Below are 23,772 nucleotides of genomic sequence, written 5' to 3'. Positions count from 1 at the left end.
ACAACAAGACAAATAATAGACAGACACATTTTTATTAAGCAGAGCTTAAAATTAATGAGAGAGAAAAATTTCACAGCAAACTTCAATAACAAGAATCATGACTATTATGGAAGACTCAGGGAAGCTGTGAAGGCTCCTAGCAGGATCTACTCTGAAACCCACTCCAGCCTCTTACTGTTACATGGTTCCAGCAAAATGAGAAACACTGAACTAAGGAAAACAAGAGTCCCTACCACTCCCAACTCCTTCGTGATCCAACATCACACGCTGATCGCTGCTGAACTCTATTTCTTCCAGAGGAGCACTGCCTGTCAGAACTGCAGTCTCAGGAACAGGTAAGAACACTTCAGCCAACAAGGTGGTACTGCTGATACCTGTTGTTTCATAAATCTAGAAAAAAATACGATGAGGGACAGAAGAAATAATTTACATGTGCATTCTTGACAAGTTGAAAACATATTAGAGGGTATTTACAGAAAAGGTTTTACTGTGGCTTAAGCATGAAACAAATAATTTAAAGCAATTGTATTAATTCACTTTCTAAAATATGCAATTAGCAGACATTTCAGTTATCAGCAGCTTACTTGATCTGAGTTCTTCTTACAAGTTTATCTTCTTCACTTTTCTAATGCACCTGAGACAAGTATGACAAATCCCAGGCTTTAAAGAGCATCACTGTACAATATGCAACTGCTTGTGACATTCACTTGGATCAGCTGAAGATTCTGGAGGGATTCTGCCTGACTACTTCTCCCTTAACATGAAAGGCAGGTTGCTTCTCTCTTTCCTAGCCAGTTGCAGAGTGATGTGAGTGGTTTCTCCATTCAAAGGTTTTTAATCCAGGAAAATTGTATTCCTTCTCCTTTTCAATTTGTGTGTTAAATAAATTAGCAGACAATGGGTTTTTACACCTTTCCCTGAACTACCAGAGAAGTCTTACCTAACCAGAGAAGTCTTCTAAAGGGAGAAGCAAGATCCTGATTCTGTTTCCCCTAAATATATTTCATATCAGGTCTGGAAAGTATTCATGTGAACCACTTATTCATTCATACTTGGAATGGGGAGGTGGTAGTGGCTTGATTTAACTGCACTCCTGATCACATCAAGTGCAGCTATGGACATTACTAATTTTTTTTTTTTTATTCCACTCCAGTAAATATCATGAGGGTTTTACTGTGTGGAAAATAATGTTTCAATAAGACCATGTTAGCAATTTGATCTGCAACACAAATCAGTTTTTCCAAAATTAAGAGGCTGATCAACTAACATTTAATCACAAGTCCCAACTATTTAATTTCTCCCATCCAAACTATAGTTTTGTTTTATATATATCTAGAAAGCTTAAGCATCAAAAACATAGCAGCAAAGTTTAAAGTTAAAGACTTGAGAAGCAAGGAAGGAGTATAAAACTGATGATTTACAAAAGGTTTTTCACTATTTATGACACTATCATAGAGCAAAACACAAGCATTATAGGAGTAATTACATTTTGTATTATATTCTAAAAGTTATTGTGATAAATCAACATCTACCTGTAGTTTCAAACTCTCTGGCCAATTGATTATTTGTAAATTGAAAATCTGTCCAAAGTGAACTCTAAAATCGGAACTTATTGGTCGGGTAACAGTCCTTGACACTTCTTTGGAGTTGAAAAGGACTTTTATAAATGCTGAGCGTTTCTTCACATCTTCTCGTCGCGAAACTTCTGCTCTGTAAATATGTCAGACAAGCTATCATATCACTTTTAATAACATTTTTATTATTTGTTTTTAATTAAAATCTGATTTCTCATGGGGAGACAGAACCCACCTAAAAATAGACAGTATTCCTCCAGAAATGTCACTATACAGGAATGACTTTAGTACTCCTATTTAACAGCTGTTTTATCTTCTTGTGAATATAAAATGATTTTAGAACTATCAAGTCAAATTTTGGATCCACTAAAGCTCACTCCATATAAAATAAATTATCTAGGAAAAAAAAAATCTCTTCCACTCCCTTCCTCCAAAGCACAACTGATATCAAATTGAGTTAAAATTTTGAAGTTTTCAGTCACTGAGAGTACAACAGCCAAGCAGCATTCCCTGACAAGGCTATTTGTGACCTAAGTACAAAACAAAGCAGTATTTAAATTACTGAAATACAGCAGATGTATGTTAAATTGTGTGTGCAAATGTGGAAAGCAACAGAAAACAAGTACATTTATTTCTGTTATCCACACTGCAATCTCTGGTTCAGTATACAATTTCTCTCTTTTCCCTTTGTTGACTGCAGCACAGACCTCATGTACAGGACTAGCTAGTGAGAGTGGTACTGCCAGCAGTAACACAGACCCAACACTGAAACCAGCTTCTTTGTATCTGCACTCTGTTCTGTGCAGATGCTTAAGGAATGTCAGAAGGTTCAAAGGGAATGCGCAGACACACATTTTTTAAGTGCACATGTACAAAGTTATATGTGACTTGAAAATGAATTAAGTTATCTTCAGAAGCAGAAGTTTCATCACTAGGCTGAACAGAATGGTAAGTTCATGCTTCTGAAGTTGTACAAACAAGCAATTAATAAATTATACAAAATCACAAATAATGTAATTTGCTGGACAACATTTATCTTACCGAGGACACTGCTCAGTTGGAGTTATGCTTCCTGAGAGGGTCAGCTCAGGAACTAGAATAGGCTCTCCAGGTTTCCTTCTGCAGTTGTCAGCCTTTTCTCTGACCTGCTGCTCTATTTCCAGGCTATCAGCCATTTTAGGTGGGATGGGTTTTACACGTTCCTCACCAAAATCATCATTTTCTGATTCTTCATCTACATGAGTATCTTTTTTCTTCTTTTTCTTCTTGGACTTCTGCATTTAAAAACAACAACATTCTTTCTGAACTAGTTTCAGTCTCTGTAATTTTTTCTCTTGTTCTCTTGATTCACAAGCGCTAAACACAGATGGTGTGTGTACAGTAAAATGACAGTATAATTTTAGTATTACACACAAACACATAAAAAGATTTTTCTCACTGTAAAGGACTGCATCAGTTTCAGAATTCAGCATTCATACATTCCATTCATATGCTTCAACATCATAATGTGCTCCAAGCAAAACATTTACTTCATCTTCTCTACCACTTTCAAAATCAGCATGTTTCTTGAACGTTCTGGCTAGATGCCGTGTTCTCATCTGCCTGAGCTACCACGAACATTCTGCTAGGATTGAAGGAAGTGGCTCAGCCAGTAGACACAGTTGTGTGAGATGCACATACACTGACAAATGCACATGTGCCACAAGCTCTGGAGCACGAGTGTTTTTGGCTTAGCAGTATCTTTAGCGTGAGCAGAATGATCCTTTCCCTTCCTCATGCCACACAAGAATAAACAAACAGAACAACACATGCCTTTCAGCATCTCCTAAACTGCAGAACTCGGGTGTTTACATGCATGTTCAGCTTTAAACAACTGCAAAACAGTTCCTCCTTCCACAGACTTCTAGATTACTTGGAAATACAGCTTGCTTGGAAGCACCAGCCACTTCACAACTTAACACATCCTAAGGAAAAGAAGAGGAAGGAACGCAGATTCTCCTCATTGACTAAAGTAGTAAGCCAAACAACTTGTCCACATACTTCTCTTAAAAAATATTCTTCCTTTGCCTAATTTTATGTTATCCTTCTTGCTCTTGCATTTGCTTTTAAATTTATTTGGTCTCACCTAGCTCTAGTGTCTTTGATTCATGTAATCTGTAAGAAACCAACAGCAGTGATTAAATTAAAAAGTACTTTTAGTAAAATAAAATAAAGCACTTCTAGGTACCAAAGAAAGATTATTTCATTCTGAAAGGAAAGAAGCACAATCCTCTCAGTCTCCAGACAGTTTGTGACTAGTACAATAAAAGGATGCCACAATGGTATTTGTGAGGTGTAAGTAGTGGATGAACAGCTTGCACTAGGATCAATGTTCCTGACTACATGCCTTCATTTCAAGTTTGCATTTATTCATCTTATCCTCTAAGTGAACTGGCATGATGCTAATGAGTCATGTGCCCACTTGTGTTCTGATAACAGGAATATTTTAAATGCCTTCCATGAAGGCTGCATGTACATGAAAAAACTCTCCATAAAACTATCAGCAGACACACTAGATTCTTGAAAACTGTATTTGAAGCATTTTCTTAAGCTTTATTTTAATTTGTTATCCAAAACCCCAGGGTGTTCAAGTTGGGCAATAATTATATTCAAGTATAATCACCACTACCCCGAGGAATCCAGTATATCACCACCTAACTATGAAAGCAAACCTGACTTTGCCAGTCGATTTCAAAGACCATCTTGTTGCAGTGTGTTGCTGTAGCACCTGCACCTCCCAATACCCCTTGAAGCACAACTGAGACCTTAACTACAGCACAGATTGTTAGCAATAAAGCTTCTCAGAGGTGAAAGGCTAGAATATTAATTAAATCTCAGTCAGACATTCCCAAGCATAGTGAGACATTCCCAAATATATATTTACATGAGATTGCATCAACTGTTAGTTCATTAGAAACACTCCTTAATTATTTTGCTTTGCCACTCGCATGCACAAAATTCATCCCATGTTTTTTCTCTGCAAGACATGAACTTAACAGGAATACTGCAAAACTACCAAACTGAAAGAAAGAATTGGAGTGCTGAAAATCAGTAGCAGAAAAACAATGCCTCACAAAAACCTAGTAAATTCTAATTTTTTAATTAACAATTAACTAACAAATTCTAAGTAGACAGAATGTATCTGAACATAATAAAATGTATGCAAAATTCTGATTTTTTTTTTCTGTATTAGAAGGATAATTTTTTGACACATTTAGGAGTGACTTTTTTTTTTTGAAATTGAATGATTTAAACAAACCTGTGTCTTCTTCCAGGATTTCCAGTCTTGTAGCTCAGTTTTATACTCCTCCATTTTCTTTTCATATTCTTCCATATACTCTTCTAGCAACTCCTTTATCTCGGCCTGAATTTCTGCTTCATATGCTTTTTCATCCGATTTCTGATCAACCTCTTCCCTTCAAAACAACAAATATCAGCATGTTGCATAAAATTACGTAAGAGTTACAATTAGGTTACCATATAACAGAAATCTACTTCTCCATAAATTAATTTTATTATATTGAAAGTGTGTTTTATTTAAAAAGACTAGCATAGATACTCTTAAATGTTGACAGCAGATAATTATATTAATTCCAGATAGTAGCTTTCTTTACTCATTAGTCTGTAAAAATTCCTTCCTACTACAGCAATTATTTATTTCAACCTTCCCTCTTTCCCAAACTCAAAAGGAAAAGTGGCAGGCTCAAAGTGTCAGCACTGCTCAAAGTCTTACTTGTGCATATCAAAATTCTAAATTTCCGAATTAACTAATCTTATTACAACTCCATTGCTAGCAAATAAAGTACAAAAAGTGTTACCAAGACATACTTCCTCAAATAAAGTTTCATGGGTGTGTTAGTAAACTTTTGAAAGTCCCGCAGAGATTTAATTTGTTTCCAAACTTTGATAATGGTCTTAAGCAACGTTCTGTCTTTTTCTTGTTCAGCATCACGAAGTCTTCTGGTTTGTCTGGAAATATGCATACACAGCACAAGATCAATTGGAACGGTCTAACTCTGGAACAACAGATTGAAAGCTTGGGATACCAAAAGCCAAGTGATGGAGGTTTCAGGGTGATTGATGGTTTAAATCCAAGGAACATAAAACCCAGACTTGAAGATTGCAGGATTTGATTTCCTCCTATACTCCAATCTCTTTGATTTTGACAATCTGACTTCAATTAAGTCCAATCTCACAGTTTTCGGAAATACTTATTACAGCTGTACATAATTAAAAACATTTTAAAGTAAATTCATGTAAACAACAGCCCAGGAAACCTACACTGCTTCTATGAAGTAATTCTCATTACACATGTACATTACAGAAGATGTACATTTTAAACTTCATGTGCTTCTAGCTCCAGTAAGAAGGACTTGAAGAGATGAAGTAATGTAGTCAGTCCTTTGACAGACGTACAAGATTCTTAATACAAAGAAAATTAACACAGTCTTTCATCTCAGAATTGGTATTTCTCATTTTCACCCTTTAATCTGTTTGTAAAGGAGCTATTCATTAGCACTTTGAATGACCATCACACATTTCCAATGTAGATGTCCATATAGCAGAAGCAGAGGCTGTTTCCACTATTATCTTGGTAGAAAAACAAGTCTGTGATTAAAAAAAAAGATGTAAACTAACACATTACTACTTGAAATATTCAGGGAATGTGGAAAACAGAGTAGAGTTAGAGCTGAGAGAAGAAAGACATCATACATCATTTAACAGCATAAGCCAATTTAGGGAAAACAATAAACAAAGAAATGCAGACTTTGGAAAGCAGTATGAGTAACTTCTCCACTTCATTAGCTAGCAGCTTTACAGCATATTACTTATGCATGTAGCAAGCAACTTTTCCTTTTTTGTCTACCAGATCATGCTAGAAGATGAAACTTAAAGGCACGAGTAACCCACAGATCAGTAATCACACTTATCTAATGTAGTGGATTTGGAAACAGGACCTTTCATTAGAGAATCATCTCTGCTAAAATGTATTACCCACAAGAACCTGAATCATAGAATCCACAGCATATGCTGTCTTCCTACTTCAGGAAGTGAAGACAGTAGGGCTGAATTCACTGCTCTGCAAAAGTTTTCTGTATTCAGATGACATTTCTTCCTCAAGCCAATGGAAAACTACAGCTTTGATCTTCAGAAGGCAAAGTGTATACATCTGTTATGTTATTGCAGGGTGGAGGAAACAATTAGATTATTTTCCATGCTACATGTCTAATTTCTCACGAGTGTTCTATATTGACCATCAGGGAAATACAACATTAAAAGAGAGACAATGCAGATAATTTTACCAATATAAATGGTCCAAGCTAGTACTGAATACCATGACAGCAAAAATTCCTGAGCCCCTCTGAGCTTCATATGTGTAACAGCTTCCAATAACAGAGTTGTATCCAAAATGAATTACAGATATGAAAAGCCTAGAATAATACCAGCCAAACTCATGTTATTTAGGCAACATTGACCTCACTGATTTCAGCTGAGTTTCTCCAGATTCATAACAGCATAAAATTAAACTAAAGCACTCAAGATCTAGAAAAACACATACACAGAAGGCATATTCTTTGTAACTGGAATTTACCATCAAGCAGGCCTCACGGTTGGTGCCAAAATCCAAGAATCTCATTCCCACAGTGAATTTTCCCATCACCACTCTCATGCCTTCCCCGGTGAGAGCTCCTGTCTCTGAGGAACACTCTGGTAACTGCACACCTCCTGCTCCCTGTCCTCTTGCAGATATGTTAATAAGATACTGATAAAAGGTATTCCATTTTCAACGGAAGGAATTTTTTGTCCTTCAGTATAAAATAATAAATATAGACTACTTTATGTTCTGCACAGATACCAGTGTATTACAAGACTGTACTTGAAGAATGAAAATCTGAAGAAATAATTCCCAATCTAAGAGGAGTGTGTGGATGCATAAGCATAGCAGATGTATATTTCAAGGCTGAATGTAGAATTGTTATTAATTTTTTCATATTGTGTTATCATGTGACTTATTACATCAATTTATAATTGTGTTTCTTTAAATAAATACATTACTGCCTACACTTAGATTGTGAAAAGCTTTCAGACTTTTATTATCTACTAGTTAAAAGGTTGTCCAGTATGGATATCCAAAATAACTTCTATCATACTGCTAACACTTACAGTTCATCACTGTCCATCTGCCAAATATAACACAATCTGTCACTCCCGAGCCAAAAACTGTAGTATATTTTTATTACCCAGCTTTTCCCCAAGAACAATAACTGTAATCTTGTAAAACAAAATTCTACCACTTTATTTATATCAATCCATTGGCATAAACATGGCCAAAATACCTTAGAATGGAAAAGAAATCAAGAACACGTGTGTAATGAGGAAGAGGATGGAAAAAAACAGGGTTTTTGTCTGTTCAAAAAATTACCTTATTGCATTGTAAATGCTTTGTGCATCCAGCTGAAGTCTACTGAAACTTTATTTCAATTAAATTTAATTATACAAAACACACCACTAAATAGCTATGAAGAAATTAATAACAGTAATCAAATTAGACAACTTTTGAATGAAAATTTCAGCCTAAACTGTACTTTCTTCATAATGTTTTATGCAACTTATCAGTGAGAACTCTTAAATCCTCAAAATTCTAGAGCTATTTGTAGTAGAATTTAGAAGTCTGACATGAATCATATTCTGTACCAACATGTAAAGGGAAAAAGGAATACAGTTTTAAAACCCAACAATTTAATGAATTCATACCCACCTGATCTCCATTTTGTATTCAGGTATGCTTTGCTGAGCCACAGGAACACAATCACCACCACCTTCCACTCTATATTGCACAGCACTCCTCAAAGCATGCAGCTTGAACAAATAAACAAAATAGCAATTAACAGATGGCTTAACAAGGTATCCAGTGTACTGCAGCTCGTTAGAAAAGCTAGGAAAAAACTAGGAAAGAGCTAGTTACTAATGACAGAAAACTGAACTGTCCTGATTCTGTATTTACAGGGTTTTGCCATATCTGTGAGGTGATTCCTCAGCAAGACATCAGCCAAATCCCTGGCTATAAGAGGGAGATTTACTAACTTTGATCACTGCAAAAAATCTAATCAAGAGGAAGACTGATATAGAGAGTATTCTGAAAACTCAGGAATCAAACGGTTTAAGAGGAGAAAGACCTCAAATCAGCAAAAGCCCCCAACTTTCATGAAAGCCTTTCTTGGGGTGAGGAAGGGCCACTAAAAGTAATCATTAGTTGATTAGAAAATCCCAAAATCATAGAATAGAATCACAGAATCCTTAAGGTTGAAAAAGAACTCTCAGATCAAGTGTAACCTTTGACTGAACACTACAATGTCAACTAAACCACAGAACTAAGTGCCAGGTCCAGTCATTTCTTGAACACTTCCAGGAATGGTGACTCCACTTTTTCCCTGGGCAGCTCATTCCAACATCTAATCACCATTTCAGTGAAGAAATTCTTCCTGATGTACAATTGAACCTTCCCTGGCACAGCTTCTGGTTATGTCCTCTTGACTTGCCTCTCTCTGGTTGCCTGGGATAAGAGACCCCACCTGGCTATAGCCTCCCTTCAAGTAGCTGTAGTCTCCCATGAGCATCCTTTTCTCCAGGTGAAACCATCCCTGAAAGGAGGTTGTAGACAGATGTTGGTCTCCTCTCTCAGGTAACAAGTGATAGGACAAGAGGAAATGGCTTCAAGTCCCAGGGACGTTAGATTGGAACTTGGGAAAAAAGTTCTTCACCGGAAGTTTTGCCAAGCACTGGAAGAGGCTATGCAGGGACATCCACCATCCCTGGAGGTATTCAAAGGATGTGCAGACTGACACTTGGGGGTTAGTGATGGACTTGGCAGTGCTGGGTTAATGGTTGAACTTGATGGTATTGGAGGTCTTTTCCAACCTTAATGATTCTATGGTTTTATACTCCTGTAATGAAGACATGGATAACCCAAATGTTCTGTTTCACAGAGCATTAAGGCCAATCCTTCAAAAGTACTAACAGAACAAAGTATACCAAGGAGTTACTTTGAGAAACTGTTTGAAATGTCTGTCCATCATTATAACTATAACCTAATGCTTTATATAAAAATTCAGAAGTATCTGTACACCACCTACTGACCCTCATTATGCTAATATAAAAATGAGCTTGTACACAATCATTATTTTTCCTTTATAGTAGTTCTTTAATGTAGAAAATCATGACCTTTAGTTTATGGAAATCTGAATGTATGTGTGCTTAATATTCCAACTAATTTTTGACAGACCAGTATTCTTGTGTGCCCTGATGACATCAGAACTGTATTGGCAATACCTAATGTCCATGTACACATTTACACCAGAGAAGAACACTGCCATTACTTCCAGTGGACAGATGGGGGAAGAGTGGTGGCACACAGAGGATGAGCAGCCCTGTCAAGCTCACCCAGCAAGTCAGCAACAGAGCCAGAAACAGGAGTCTACATCCAGCCTTTGGTTTTACCATGTCACAAGAGTGCTGCAGTAAATGTGGCAGCACTATGCATTTAAAACACCGCATCTGTCACAGATACATAGCTGGAAATGGGTTCTACTCTTGTACAATTAGGTGAAATTAAACTGTTTCCTTTTACTTCGTTTTGTAACTGAAACGAAACTTCACTAAATTCCCTCCATCACTGAATGATGTCTTTTGCTGTCTCCCTCTCAGAGCTGCTGCACACACTCCTGTAACATCTTATCTGTCACTCATTGGAAAACATTTTGGATACTCTAAGGAATTCTATGCAAATGTTACTGTATTCCTTTTACTTCAAAGTTAATTCAAAATCAAAGAAATTCTTAATCTTAAAAATGCAATTCTGAACTGCACTGAATAGAGCAAGTCAGTCAAATATTAAGGTTTTCAACTTATAACAAATTCAGCTTTTATGTTAACTGTCACCTCATTGTCTCAACAAGGTATGAAGATAGAACAGAAATACCTTGTCTGTCAGAAGTTTGGTCAGGTTCTTCTGTTTTCTTGCTAAATACTGATCATATAACTGAGCCAGTTTAGCTGCTAAGACATGCTCACGGCTAAAACAGGGATGATGGGTGAATATCAGTCCTGAAATATCAATATCCAATTGAAACATCCCCTGAAAATCTCCAGGTCCAACAAAATACTGATTGGTAGATGTCATTTTTATTGTCTGAAAGAAAAAAAAGAATAAAATGGATTTATAGATTCTGAAAAGAGTATCTTTCAAGGATTTTATTTGTCAGAAAATGACCCATTTAGCATTACCTACATTTTAATGTTGAGTCTTAAACTGTGTCAGCCTCTTGCTTTATTGACAAGTGGGTGGCACAAAACCACCACAGATATTCTACACAGCAGAATTTTTATAGCCCATGTGAGGCTGAAATAAGAAGTCCTCTTCCTATACTGAACGTTTTGCTGAGCAATGAAGACAATGACAGTGGATTAGAAAAAGCAGAGCCTACTTGTTCTCTTTTGACACATCTGTTCAGTATTGCTTTGTCTCCTCTTAGAACTGAGCTCTAGGATGGAGTCCAGCTCTCACAGAACAGCTCTCCTTAGGAGGAGGAAGACAAGGAGCTCCCCTTGTACATTGTGTAGATTAGGAAATACACTGAATGCTTCCCCATTCAAACACCAGGGAAATTCAGACCAATGAAGGCAAATGAGAGCTTTCATTAACAAAGCTTAAAAAGTCTGCTTCAACCAACAGACATTTATGGCTTACATCCTCAAATTACTGAAACTAGTAGAGTAATAATTAATTATTACTGAAATTAGCACTGCTTCCAGCCTTACTAGTCCTGCTCCCTTATTAGGATCCTTCAGAAGACATTCATCAGAGATATTATGGTACCATAAAAGATTGTTAGTTGTGTAGTGTTTGTTGCAGTCCCTTCCTGAGAACTGGAAGAGAGATTTGGAGGGAAATTTAGCTGTTGCATAGCTCTTTTAGGACTGATACAAACGGCCATGAAAAACAATTGAGCCCACCTGATCCTTCCAAATTCAGTTTCTCATAAAAATGTTTAATAAGATACAATGTGTCATAAAAATGACAACTTTGAATTCCTTATGCCTAACTATTTTTCTGCCCATAAAGGATCCTTAAGCTCAGTGTCTTACCACTGTCACTTAGATATTTCTATGTCACTGTTCATGTAAACATAGCATTCTTGCAACATAAACTCTCTTGGCCTATCTTTACCTGATGTAAACAGTAAATTTTTCCTGCCTGCAGAAGCAACCTGCACAGATCTGTGGTACTGGATGCAGCCTGTGGATTGTATATTTATCATCAGCATCAGCTAAAGGGCCACATTATCTATCAACAACAACAGTCAGAAACACTTGTGTGTCCCAAAAGCACACTCTATTTAAAAGTCTCAAAAGTCAGCTTTTCCAAGAGGGTAATAACGTTCTAACAAGCATTATAATTAAAGCTTGCTTCAAGACTGCTGAATGGTTTTAATTGAAACTTATTTTGATTTGTACTGATTGCACATTGAAACTGCTGTTTGCCAGGGTAGGTATGCTGTGACTGGAAAAAATCAACTTGCAAAAAACAAAACAAACAAGAAAAACAACAAAGAAAAAGACTCCACAACCTGCCAAAAATATCTGAATTGATGCTACATAACTCAAAATTAGTCACTGTCTACATGAGCAAACTTTATAAACACACTAATATAGGAACTATCCTACTTTGGCATGAGAATATCCAAGGGAGTCTCACAGTGATCTTAGTGACTCACAGACTTGACAGTGTTTGTCATGGGCTGACACTTTACTATTTCAACCAGCACTACCAGCTAAACTCTTCATCCTTTTGCATGATTTTTTCAGGGAAAAACAGATATATACTTAATAAAGTAGAACTGATTTAAAGAACAGATGTGAAATCACAGAAAATAGTCAATAGTCATAGTTCTCAGCACAAAACCCTTCAGCTTACTGGGGTTTCTGGTGCAGAACAACTGGGATACTGGGTCTCAGGAATCACATATATGAAATATGCTTACCTTTCTATACACTGTTTCCAGTTCTGGTGCAATGCCTTCTTCAAGTGAGAATATTGGAGGCCTAGTAGAAGACTGTTTAATTGGATTAGGCAATGCTAAGATTTTGCCATCATCACCAAACCACTCTTTCCCCTACAAAGAAAAACAAAATTATATACCGTTTCTTACTTTATAAAGGAATTACTTACAAAACTGTAATTCTTATAGAGAATAGAGAATAAAAGGATTGTTTATGACTGAAATAACCAAAACTTTCCTAATACACCAAAATGAAATCCTCAAATATACCAGAGGTAAGTTTTGAAATTAAAAGACCAAGACATTGCTCAAACTTTGATTACACTGATCTATTTTTCCTTCAACATTCAGTGTTACGGATTTGAAAGAAAAAAAATCAACACATCACTTATTTAAACGTTACTTTCTTAAATCACTAAAATGGAAAGAATTCTAAGTCTTGTTTTACACAAGAGCTAAATGGCAGGCCAGATAATATATCAAATATATCAAAGCACCTCTCAAATCTTCTAGTCCACAACCTGAACTACTTCAAGAGCATCTATGAAAGCAGACTAGGTAAGTATTTTACAGAGCAATTGCTGTCCATGGCTTCACATGTTCATTGTCCTAATTCATCCCTCTATTCTCATCACCTGGATTCAAATATAGCTTAAACCAGGGCAGCTGTCCAAGGATGCTGCCGTATCCTGTTAGTTCCATACCTGCTTTAATCTGACCATTGAACCAAATGTTGATGTGGTAACACCATGAAATCAACCAGAAACTAACTGGTTTGAAACTGCCCATTCAAAAGTTTAGATCCAAGTGTTCCCAGTCTGATTAACAAAAGCACAGAAGAATACACAGAATCACCAAAAAATATAAAGGTCAGCTGCTGCTCAGCAGTTTAAGTCTATACTGAATACACACCATATATAGGATGATAATACAGTAGGACAAAATATATGCAAGCCACTTTCCCAAGTCTTTCCATAAGACATTCTTAATAATCTGGAAGGATTCTGAAACCTCTCTGATAATCTGTAGCAGTATTTAATTAGCCTTACAGTCTGATCAGTGACCTGTAACCCAGCAGGCTACAAGCAGAGCCAGGAAAAGACACCAGTTTTATAAGATCCAGTCTGATGTTCTGACAATGGGGTTACACTAAAAACACACTCCTACAAAAATCTGAATTTCCCAACATCTCATGCTGCTAAACATTTTGAAGATGAAAGCCTCATATTAGCATGACCATCCACTTACTTAACTGTAACAAAAATAAGATACTTATAAAGGTAAATAAAATACTGATAAAAGTTACAACTAAAAAGGTATCAGTGACTTACTTGGTCCTGTCTGAGTATTCTGTTTTCTAAAATATTTTGATTAGATTGTGATACAAAGGGCCTTTCTCCAGTGTAAAGACCTTCATCCTCAAGGTACCTGGGCTGCATATTTTTTCTAGGCATCTTCTCAGAAGCAGGCACTAATGAGAAATTAAAAAGAAAACCATGTAAAGTATCTTTAAATACAGTTTTAGTTTGTTAATTCTTAAAATGAATGGCACCGTATATAAAGTATGCTGTCAGAAGTATTTTTCTACATAGGAAAAACAGAAGTATAGAATTAAAACAGGTCCTTATCTTATACCAGACAGATCTCTCACAGAAGTACCACTAAGTGTCACAATTCTAATAAACTGATAACTAAAAATTTCCTTACCAAAAGATACTTCAAGTTACTTAGTGGAATTTAGTGTTAATGGTTGCTTGCAAAACTGTGCAAAAAGCCTTGAGCAGCAACAGACTAGAGCAGCATTTCTAAGCCTTTCCAGTGGTAAGTGAAACTTTAATCAGACCTACTGTTAATATATAGTTAAGCTAGTCTCATACAAAATACAAAACATGTATAAAGAGTTATGTTAACCAAATAACAGCAGGCAGAATTCATTTTGAAGACCTCTCTGCAAGGCTGTTTCACTGTGTGTATGGTTCAGTATTTTTCAAGAAGCAACCTCGAAACAGGGAGGGATTGTACTGAGGGTTACAACAAAAGTTTTCCCCTAAATCAGAACACAGTGGATCACACAGGTAATAGTCAGAACTAAATTACAAGACATGAAAAAACAGAGGCATACAATGTCAAATATTGTGACATTGCACTGCAAGCTGTGCTGGTACCAGTCCAGTACATACTGGGAGACTTGTTTCTATTTCTTCCAGTTCAAATATCAAATAGCAAGGGATATTATAAAGCAATTTTTTAGGACTTTGAAGTTCTGCGGGAATAAGGCAAAAAGGTCAGGGATATGACCAATGCTGCCTACATCAAATAACAGCACAAGAGGGACCAGCACCTCGCACTTCCAGCAGAGAGCAGTGAGGAAGTTACCCCAAGCAACTGAGGAGCCCTGAGTACACTGGCAGTGCAGCAGGGGATGACCTGCTGAGGTGTGCATGTTCCCAGCCAATCATCCTGTCAGACCTTTTCAGACTCAACTGGATGATCACCAGTGTCAATTAAACATCTCTGCTGCCAGAAATAGTCAATACAAGATTTATTTGGCAGATCAAAGGATGTCATGCTATGCAAAAATCAGGAACTCAATGGATAAGCACAATCTTCATACCTGCTAACATGCTGGGAATGAAGAGAAATTCTTTTTCCCTTTTCAGTTGCTCAGCGTAGTTTTCACAATCAACAGGTTTTATTACTACAAGGTCTTCATCTGTCTGCCCTGTGAACAAATCATCATCTTTCACTAGGAGTGCATCTTCATCCTACAGGTTAGGAGCCAACACCTCTGTTAGTTTGTCTGTTTCTTAAGGAAGTTTCTTGAGAAAGTATGCTTTGAGAATTTTTAAGGAAACCAAAGATGCTATTTTTACACAGACTTTTAATTAACACAAGTCTGAATAAAAAATATGAACATTTATCCCATAGTTCTCACCATTTCATCCTCTTGTTCATCTTCATGAGTTTCAACACATTCCTCTTCTCCCTCTTCTTCTTCATTTAATCCATTCTTTTTCCTGGGTCCAGCTTTCATTTTCTCTGGTACAGCATCAAAATTGAAGGTAAAGAAATTATATGCTTCTTCCTCAGAAGGAAAATCATTTTGGAACTAAAAAAAAGAAGACAAGATACTTTATTATGGTATATTTAAGAAAATCATCACAAGTGAATAAATCTTCTCAGTAATAATATGAAACTGCAGCATGTATAAACATTTCTTTCTAGATAATTATTATTTTATCTGAAACGGAACTCACTTAAATGCTAAAGCTAAATGAAATTTGTAAATAATTCATGAAACTTTCTATATTTCTATATGTTTCATTTAATATCTCTTGCAAAGTTTTGTTTAAAAAGTTACCTGGTCTAATTTTTTCATTGTTTTAAATAAAAACCACTTGTGAATCAGAACACCAAAGTTTAAGTTCTGGCTGTACTGCAGATACTCAGGTAAGTCACAGGAAGAGAAATTTCTAATGCCCTTTTGCCTCTGAAGGATCCAGGACCTTTTAGCTTTAGCTAAAAGAAAAGCTCTAAGAAAAGAATTAACAGTAGTACTTTGTGGCTAACAAATATCAATATACTAGTCTGTAAAATGCTTTAACTGCCAATTGGTAGCATTCAATAAAAAGGATTTAAACAGAAGACACAATTTTCTTGCAAACTCCAGTAATTGTGTCCAGATGGATTTACTAGAGTTTTTTGGGTTTTTTAATCAAATGATCCAAAGCCACTCTTATAATTGATGAAGGTTCCTTTAATATACTTCAATTGTTGGCATACACTTCTTACGAATTTTTAAATTAAATAAACCCTTCTCCACTGCTTAAGAATGAATTCTGTCTGCTTCTTCAAACAGAATCATGAAGCCATATAAAGGTTAAATTAAATTAATATTCATTATTTAAATGGAGGAATTGGTACTTACAGTTGACTTTTGCTTTAGCTTTTTTACAGAATCACGAAACTTTACTTTTGATGGTAAGTGTGATTCACCCTCTGGAATCTCCCTGGATTGATCAATATCAGACTGCATAAAAAACATATACATAGGTTTTAGCGTACATTTAGTGAATCATAAAAAATACAATTGACATTAGATACTGCATTTTTACAGAAAAAAAACACAGAAGAGAAACATCACCACTGAGGTAACAAACAGATTGCATATTTATTTTATAAAGGTACATCTATTACTTAATTCTTTTGGCTCAAGAAAGAGACTGTAAAGAAATGGTTCATTGCCTAAATGACAGTAGCTGTGTTCACTGCTGATCATTGTTCCTGCACTCCTGGACACAACAACCCCACGCTGGTGTCCAAAGGGAGAGAAAGGCAGCAATGGCCAACCCTCCCCTTGGGCAGGCAGCCCCAGCAGGGCAGCAGTGGCAGGGACTGAGGCCCAGGTAAGGGAATCAGGGCCCCTCTCAGACCAGTCCTGCTGCAATCAGGAAAACACTCTTTGGTACTGTTTAAAAAAGGTGGTGTTCATTGCTTGGGTGCTGGAATACACACTTGACTATTTATTTTATTCTCTCAAACAATTATTGCTAGGCTACTCTCCATGGGTGACATGCCCCTGCCTTTTCAAGGAAAGAGGTATGATGTTTATCCATTCTCAGTTCTCTGAAGCCTTATCTGTCCCTACACACAGATCACATAAAGGCCACTGGTTCTGAGGTTGCTTCAGCAAGTTACTTTAAGTGCTTCAGAATGATTTTCACCAGGCTCAACCAACAAAAACACATCTACCATTCTATCTGTTCTTTCAGTCTATCTGTTCTTCCATTCTATCTGTTCTTCCATTCTGTTTTTCCTCCTTGTGGCCTAAATTGTTAGACTAAAGGAAGAAACTTCTCAAGTTTACCTCTATTACACCTACACTTCAAAATAATAATACCAAAAAGAAAATCCCAAACTCTGTCAATCTGATGGCAACTTAACAGCACAACACAACAATGCCTTGTGCATAAATAAGAACAAGAAACAAAACCAACATGTGGAAGGTTTCACATATACTTGATATAAAACTAGTAAACAACTCTAATAATGGTATCACTTCTGCATTTTCCTAATACAAATATATTAAAGTAGTACTACTTAACTAAAAACTGTAACAATTACTTGTTTCAAGATAACCTTGCCAAGAATCTTCCCACAACCTACATGAAATGGCAATTATCCTCTAGACAAGTGATTTAGCCAGGCTAACTCATATTGTTTGGAATTCCATATAAAGGCGTTACTGCTATATGCTGTTATTTCCTGGGAATAACACATTCTTTGGAACACATTTTCTATAGGCAAGCAATCTCTTTGTGAATTCTGAAGAATATGAGTGCCAGTTCTGCACAGGCAGACTCTTTGTTGTTTTTTTAATACAAAAATATTTTTCTAACAAAGAATATGTTTATACAAAAAACCCTCAATATAAAATGCTAACAGAGAAATACAATAAAATACAATGACATGAAGTTAATATCCAGCATTTAGCAATTGCACTATTCAAATTTATATAAAGCTCTATTACATTGGGAGCTTTATTTATATAAAGTTCCTGTTACAGTAAATTTTAAATACTTCAAGGCATCTTAAGCAACAGAAGTCATAAGCCTCCTAATGACAGAAATTTCCCATGATGACCATACTACAACATAAGCAGTTAAATATATACAAGAATAAAAAAAAACCCAGAATGGTTCCTTTCTGGTTACTAATTCAAACAATAGCATAATTCTGAGAAATGAAATTGATCTCCACGAGTGTGCAGACTTTGATTTTTTTCATGGTTTCACAGTCACTTTGTTATTATAAGAATAGCAAGGTACAATGCACATTTTTACCGTTTTATCCAGTCTGACTCCTTGCTTTCTTTCTCTGATGCCTTTTAAGCGTCTTGGTTGTGGACTGGGCTCTTCTTGTGATAAAGTAATTTCAGCTTTTATCTAAGCAAACAAATGAAAAAAATGTTTAGCTTTAACAGAAACAGAAATAGATCAAATCTACCACAATTCCTAGGAACTCAAAACTTACTTTTATTTGTGTTACGGACAGAATCTTTTAATTATAAAATCAGTTTAAGTGATTTTCCAGATCTATGTATTAACGTGCCTTATTAAATTGTACAGCAAATGCACAAAGAAATCCATTGCTTTCAAAATAGTGTAGGAAATTTTTTGACAAAGAGCACAGAAGGAACTTTTAATGATTGTATCATCTAAATTACAAAACAATGATATTTTTACGTTACTATCAACAAATTAAATATAAAGTTTAGAAAAGAAAATAGCAATACAGAAAGTAACCACACTGATGAACTGAGTATAACCCAATTCAAATTCACATAGCACAAAACAAGTAAAATGAAGTGGGTGTTCCTTATAAGACTGAGGCTAATCAAACAGGACTTCTGAAGGATTCTTACCCTTGCTGCTTTTAGTTTCTCTCTCATTCGCTGCCTAACAGAAAGCTCTGCAAAGCTTGTCCTTGATGTAGAAGGAACAGGTGGCAAGTCTGAAAAAGAGAAAAATGGTACCATGTTTAAATGAAGTATTTTCTAAAAGAAATGTATGGAAAATAAAACCACTTATACCAGAGTCCCATGTTCCAACAGAAAGAACTTGAATGAGAAAATCTGAATGAATGAAACATTTTTTGGAATCCAGTCCTTACAAAGTATAATTTCAATGCATTTAAACTGCAACAGCACCTTTCATTATATACTATGAACCACTGTAAGAAATACATAAGCACTTTTAGTTGACTATGATTCAGAAAAAAAATACATTAAGATAAACCACATTACTACTGATTCTACTCAAAATCACCAAGAGATTTGGGAGAACTCTAGTATTTCCAAATTATACAATTTACTGCCTGTATTTGTGGAAAATAAATATTCACTGCATTTGGAAACTTTCAAAAGAATGAACAAGGTACAAAGTGCAAACCCCCTATTTTACAGGAATTATCAGCATCTGCCTCAATCTAACACCTTTAAAAGATTTATTAATGATTTTAAAGGTGCAATAGTGTTTATCTGTACAGAAAACACAAGCAAGAACTCTCAGAAAGTCACATCTGCTCAAACATGGCCTTTGAAAGTGTTTGGAACTGAGAAAAAACTTAAACAACTTTTAAAACTTCGTGCTCATGAAAGAATGCGGCACAGAAAAAAGGCTCTGTCTGAGGGAGATGGAAATGATGAACTTTAATTGCAGCATGAAAGGTGGGTACATAGTGGAAAAAAATTAACTTCTTATTCCACCAGTGGAACTGAGTCCCTTAAACAGTTATGAAACCTTCACTAGTGCATGCTTTTAAGTTAAAAACAAAAACCAACAAACAGACAAACTCTAACCCTCACAGAAACTCAATCAACCAAAAACCCCTACCAAACTCAAGCATAAAGACCTAGAAAAAAATATTTCAAGGAAGAAGCTGGTCTAGAGTTACCTTTGGATTTTCCTCTTGTGAATTTTTTCTATCATTTTATTCTGTTCAGTTACCCATGCAAAAACATATTCTATTTCATTCCAGCAGATGCACCATTTCAATTCCATTCTGATAAATAAAAACTAGAAAGCAACAGACTAGATGATCTGAAATCCTTTATAATTGTCTGTAAGTATTTCCAGACAAGCTAGGTGAACAGTGTGAACATGCAAAACTAGGGCAGAAAAAATCTGCTGCTACTTTAAGCACCTCATAAAGCATCAGAACTTATGCTCTGTATGCAGAATTCTTTATTAATTAATCTGCTCCTTGAACTAACAGGGTCATTATCTTTTCTATATATAATGAAAACCATTTTAAGGCTTTGGTAGTTGTATCAAATACTGTGAGATATTGTAGTTTTTTGAAAAAATGATCACATTAAAAAATGGTTTTGTTATTTTATTTCTCTGGACATACACTTTTACTCTGCTTATGTGAATGGGCTCTAAAGCCAACTAAGTTGTGCTCAACTTCAAAACGTATCTTTGAAGTGAACAAACTAAAGCTGATATCCATGAACATATTACTTTGCAGGATCACCATTACAAGGCTGTATGAAGAAAATCCACACCATGTTTTACACTGGAAGTGTAATTATCCTACAGTGGCTCTATACTTTACGTCAGGCAGATCTAACAAGTTTGCTGAACGGTGAAACCGAAATTAAACCTGAGAACCTGAAAATGTCATCTAGTAAGTGTTCTCCCTTGATTTCATCTGCACTCAGCAGGGGCCCAAGGCATTGGATCTCTGTGTGGCTTTGAAGCTCTCTGCACTGACACACATTCAAAACTTGTGCAAATATCTCAAAGGATGCAGAAACCAGGTGCAAGACACATGAATGCTGTGACCAAGCAACAGTTACTTGAACGAAAATAGGGAATGGCCACTTCCAGCACAGATCCTGGAAAAACTGCTGTATTTTTCATGGATACAACAACTGCATAAATGCATAGTTAGACACAAACCTAACAATGAAGAAAAACATACAGGAACACTGCAGTTGTGCTGGCTTCTCAAGGTAATAACTACCAGACACAGGCTTTTTATTTAAAGCAATTCTTCTTTTGAAACTTTTATTTACTAGTTTGGCTAGTGGACTGACATATAGCCATGTTGATCCATTTAAGAAAGACATAGAGGAATTAAGCAGACATATAATTGGATTAGAATAAAAAACTGAATTTTTGCAAACAGATTGCATTAAAAAATAGTAGAAACTGACTGAATGCTTCAAAGACTAGTACAGAGATTATGCTGAATATTAAGTGAAGAAGTAGCTGATGGACATGTTTCAAGAAAAACTTGTCATAGTGGGCCGAGAACAACAATCATTCCATGCTAGAAGAAAATAAACCACCTATTTGAGGGATGTGACAAACTGACGATTCCAGAAACATTATCTACTTCCTACCTGTTTAAAAATACAGTTCTCTTTTCCTGAAAAAAGCAGTGAAGGAGTGTGTATACTTTTAATATCACCCATTTAACATAATATGGTGACAACTATGACAAACTGAAAAGGCCTCACAATAGAGGTGACATATTATCACAGGCATTAAAATAAAACCTAAACGAGATAGTGGAGCAAACAGTGTAGAACTTGTCAATGGCACCTGCAAAACTGCAGGGGGAAATTATTTTTTGTTTTTTTTAATGGTTAGTTATCATTTGGCAAGTGATACAAGAAAATGATAATCAGAAATTCATACACAGATCGTCACTCTAGCAAAGGAGTGAGAAATTCAAATCTACTCTTACTTTACAACTGGGCAACACAATAGCTAAGAGCAGGGTCAGCATATTCAAAACTGTAACGTATAGAACATAGACATTTAAACTATTTATAAACCTGTCAAACAGAATCCTGGAGAAGTGGGGGGAACTGATACAAGTTTTGAATAGATACACGAAGGCTTCAACTCAAGGTGCAGTCTTTCTCAAAATGTGAGATGCAATTTCAAAAAACCCAACCAAATAGATGGATAAATTATACTACAATTAAATAAACCAATGCTACAGTCTATCCAGAACATGAGATGCTGTACTTTTCACTTGATCATATAAAATTTGCAAAACTGCAGGTATTTTGGAAGCAGAAGTAACAGAGCAAAATACTTAGGAAAACAAAACATCACATAGGGAAACTAGCAACTAGTTTTCTTCTGAGGACTACTGCTGAGCTATTCTGTTTATTCTTGGAAAATGAGCTTCTGTAAAAGAAAATAACCATCACTACAGGGTGCCTCAATTTCCCCATGCAATCAATTCTGAAAATTGTTTGGACTCCATCTGTCAACAGCATAGCACTTCCTAGCACAAGCTGGCACAGCGAGACTCAAGAAACATACAGAAGAAAAGTACACCTACCCTGGAGAGCTGGAAACATCCCTAAATTGTAAATGTCTTTAAAAATTTGTCTGTACCATATTTCGTTGAAATGTGTTTAAGGACAATACATACATTTTATTTTGGTAAAAACTGACATTGATGAAAAACTAAGTATGCTTATACTTCAATAGATTTTCATTCTACTGATTTTTTAATATTCTCCCCTTAATTAGCTCTTTTATGCATCCTATTTAGGTAAACCATAAAGCCATGCAGAAAGATGAGACATCCAGTTCTAGCAGTTTCCCACCACCACATCACTCTCTTACACTTTCCTACTTTGTAGGAGTATTTAAGGTGTGACAGTAAAAATAGCATGTCAATAAATCTGTACATCTTCATACCCATGAGAAACACTTGAAGCACAACTTATGAACTTTACAGTGTCACTAGGGTGGGAAGGCACCTCTGAAGATCACCCAGTCCAACCCCCACGGCAAGGGGGGTCACCTAGAGCAGCTTACACGGGAATGCAAGAAGATCTGTTCCATCACCCTCCCAGGGATGGAGACAACGCCGACTGGCCTGCTCACGTTCAACTATATAAATACCGAACGTCTACATAAATATAAAAAACGTAGGGGCAGTTCATGATCTACCCCTATTTAAATGCGATAGGAGCACGGCTTTCGAGCGCAGCGCTGCCTGTCCGCTCGAAGCCCGAGCTCTCTCGGCACTGACAGACGGAGCCGCGGCCGCCCCGCGCTGCCGGCACGGCCTGAGGAAGGCTGGAGGGGCGGACCGGCTCCTCCCGCTGCAGCGCTGCCCTCTGTGGCCGCGGGGAGCCTCGAAGCGGAGCCTGAGCCCGAGGAGGGCGGCGGGACGGACGGACTGTCCGCGGCGCCGGGACTCGACACCGCTGGGCGGCAGCGGAGCCCGGCGGACCCGCGCCCCGCCGCTGGGAGTCACTCACCGCGCACGGTCTCGGGGCCGTCGCTGGGCCGTGCTGCCGCCATGGTGCTGCTGCGCTCCGCCCGCGGCCCGGCGGGACCCGCAGCGGGAAGGGAGGGGAGGGGAAAGGGGATGGCGGCGGGAGCGGGAGCGGGAGCCGGGCCGGGAGCGGGGCAGCGCGAGCGCGCGTGCGCAGGGGTGCGCGTGCGCGCGGTGCCGCCGGTGCGCGCGGGCCGGGAGCGCGCGGGCCGGGAGCGCGCGGGCCGGGAGCGCGCGGGCCGGGAGCGCGCGGGCCGGGAGCGCGCGGGCCGGGAGCGCGC

The 23,772-nt window shown here is 37.1% G+C and overlaps 1 protein-coding gene across 1 annotated transcript in view; it reads right to left on the bottom strand.

Moving 5' to 3' along the window:
• The window catches only part of LOC134552743 (complement C1q tumor necrosis factor-related protein 7), a 113,457-nt gene that overhangs the window by 30,335 nt on the left and 59,350 nt on the right, over positions 1 to 23,772 (bottom strand). Inside the window, exons 1-15 of the mRNA XM_063401637.1 lie at positions 23,475 to 23,633; positions 19,098 to 19,186; positions 18,517 to 18,618; positions 16,602 to 16,703; positions 15,609 to 15,782; positions 15,288 to 15,438; positions 14,005 to 14,144; positions 12,656 to 12,787; positions 10,594 to 10,803; positions 8,374 to 8,474; positions 5,442 to 5,582; positions 4,873 to 5,029; positions 2,616 to 2,848; positions 1,533 to 1,710; positions 234 to 390 (exon numbers count right to left, since the gene is read on the bottom strand). Coding sequence (XP_063257707.1) covers positions 234 to 390; positions 1,533 to 1,710; positions 2,616 to 2,848; positions 4,873 to 5,029; positions 5,442 to 5,582; positions 8,374 to 8,474; positions 10,594 to 10,803; positions 12,656 to 12,787; positions 14,005 to 14,144; positions 15,288 to 15,438; positions 15,609 to 15,782; positions 16,602 to 16,703; positions 18,517 to 18,618; positions 19,098 to 19,186; positions 23,475 to 23,517 — 2,110 coding nt within the window. The 5' untranslated portion in view covers positions 23,518 to 23,633. Of the gene's footprint in view, positions 1 to 233; positions 391 to 1,532; positions 1,711 to 2,615; positions 2,849 to 4,872; positions 5,030 to 5,441; positions 5,583 to 8,373; positions 8,475 to 10,593; positions 10,804 to 12,655; positions 12,788 to 14,004; positions 14,145 to 15,287; positions 15,439 to 15,608; positions 15,783 to 16,601; positions 16,704 to 18,516; positions 18,619 to 19,097; positions 19,187 to 23,474 lie in introns of the transcript that reaches the window.

Source organism: Prinia subflava, chromosome 7 (assembly GCF_021018805.1).
Source record: "Prinia subflava isolate CZ2003 ecotype Zambia chromosome 7, Cam_Psub_1.2, whole genome shotgun sequence".
Taxonomy (NCBI): domain Eukaryota; kingdom Metazoa; phylum Chordata; class Aves; order Passeriformes; family Cisticolidae; genus Prinia; species Prinia subflava.
This window is presented reverse-complemented; position numbering and strand designations above follow the sequence as displayed.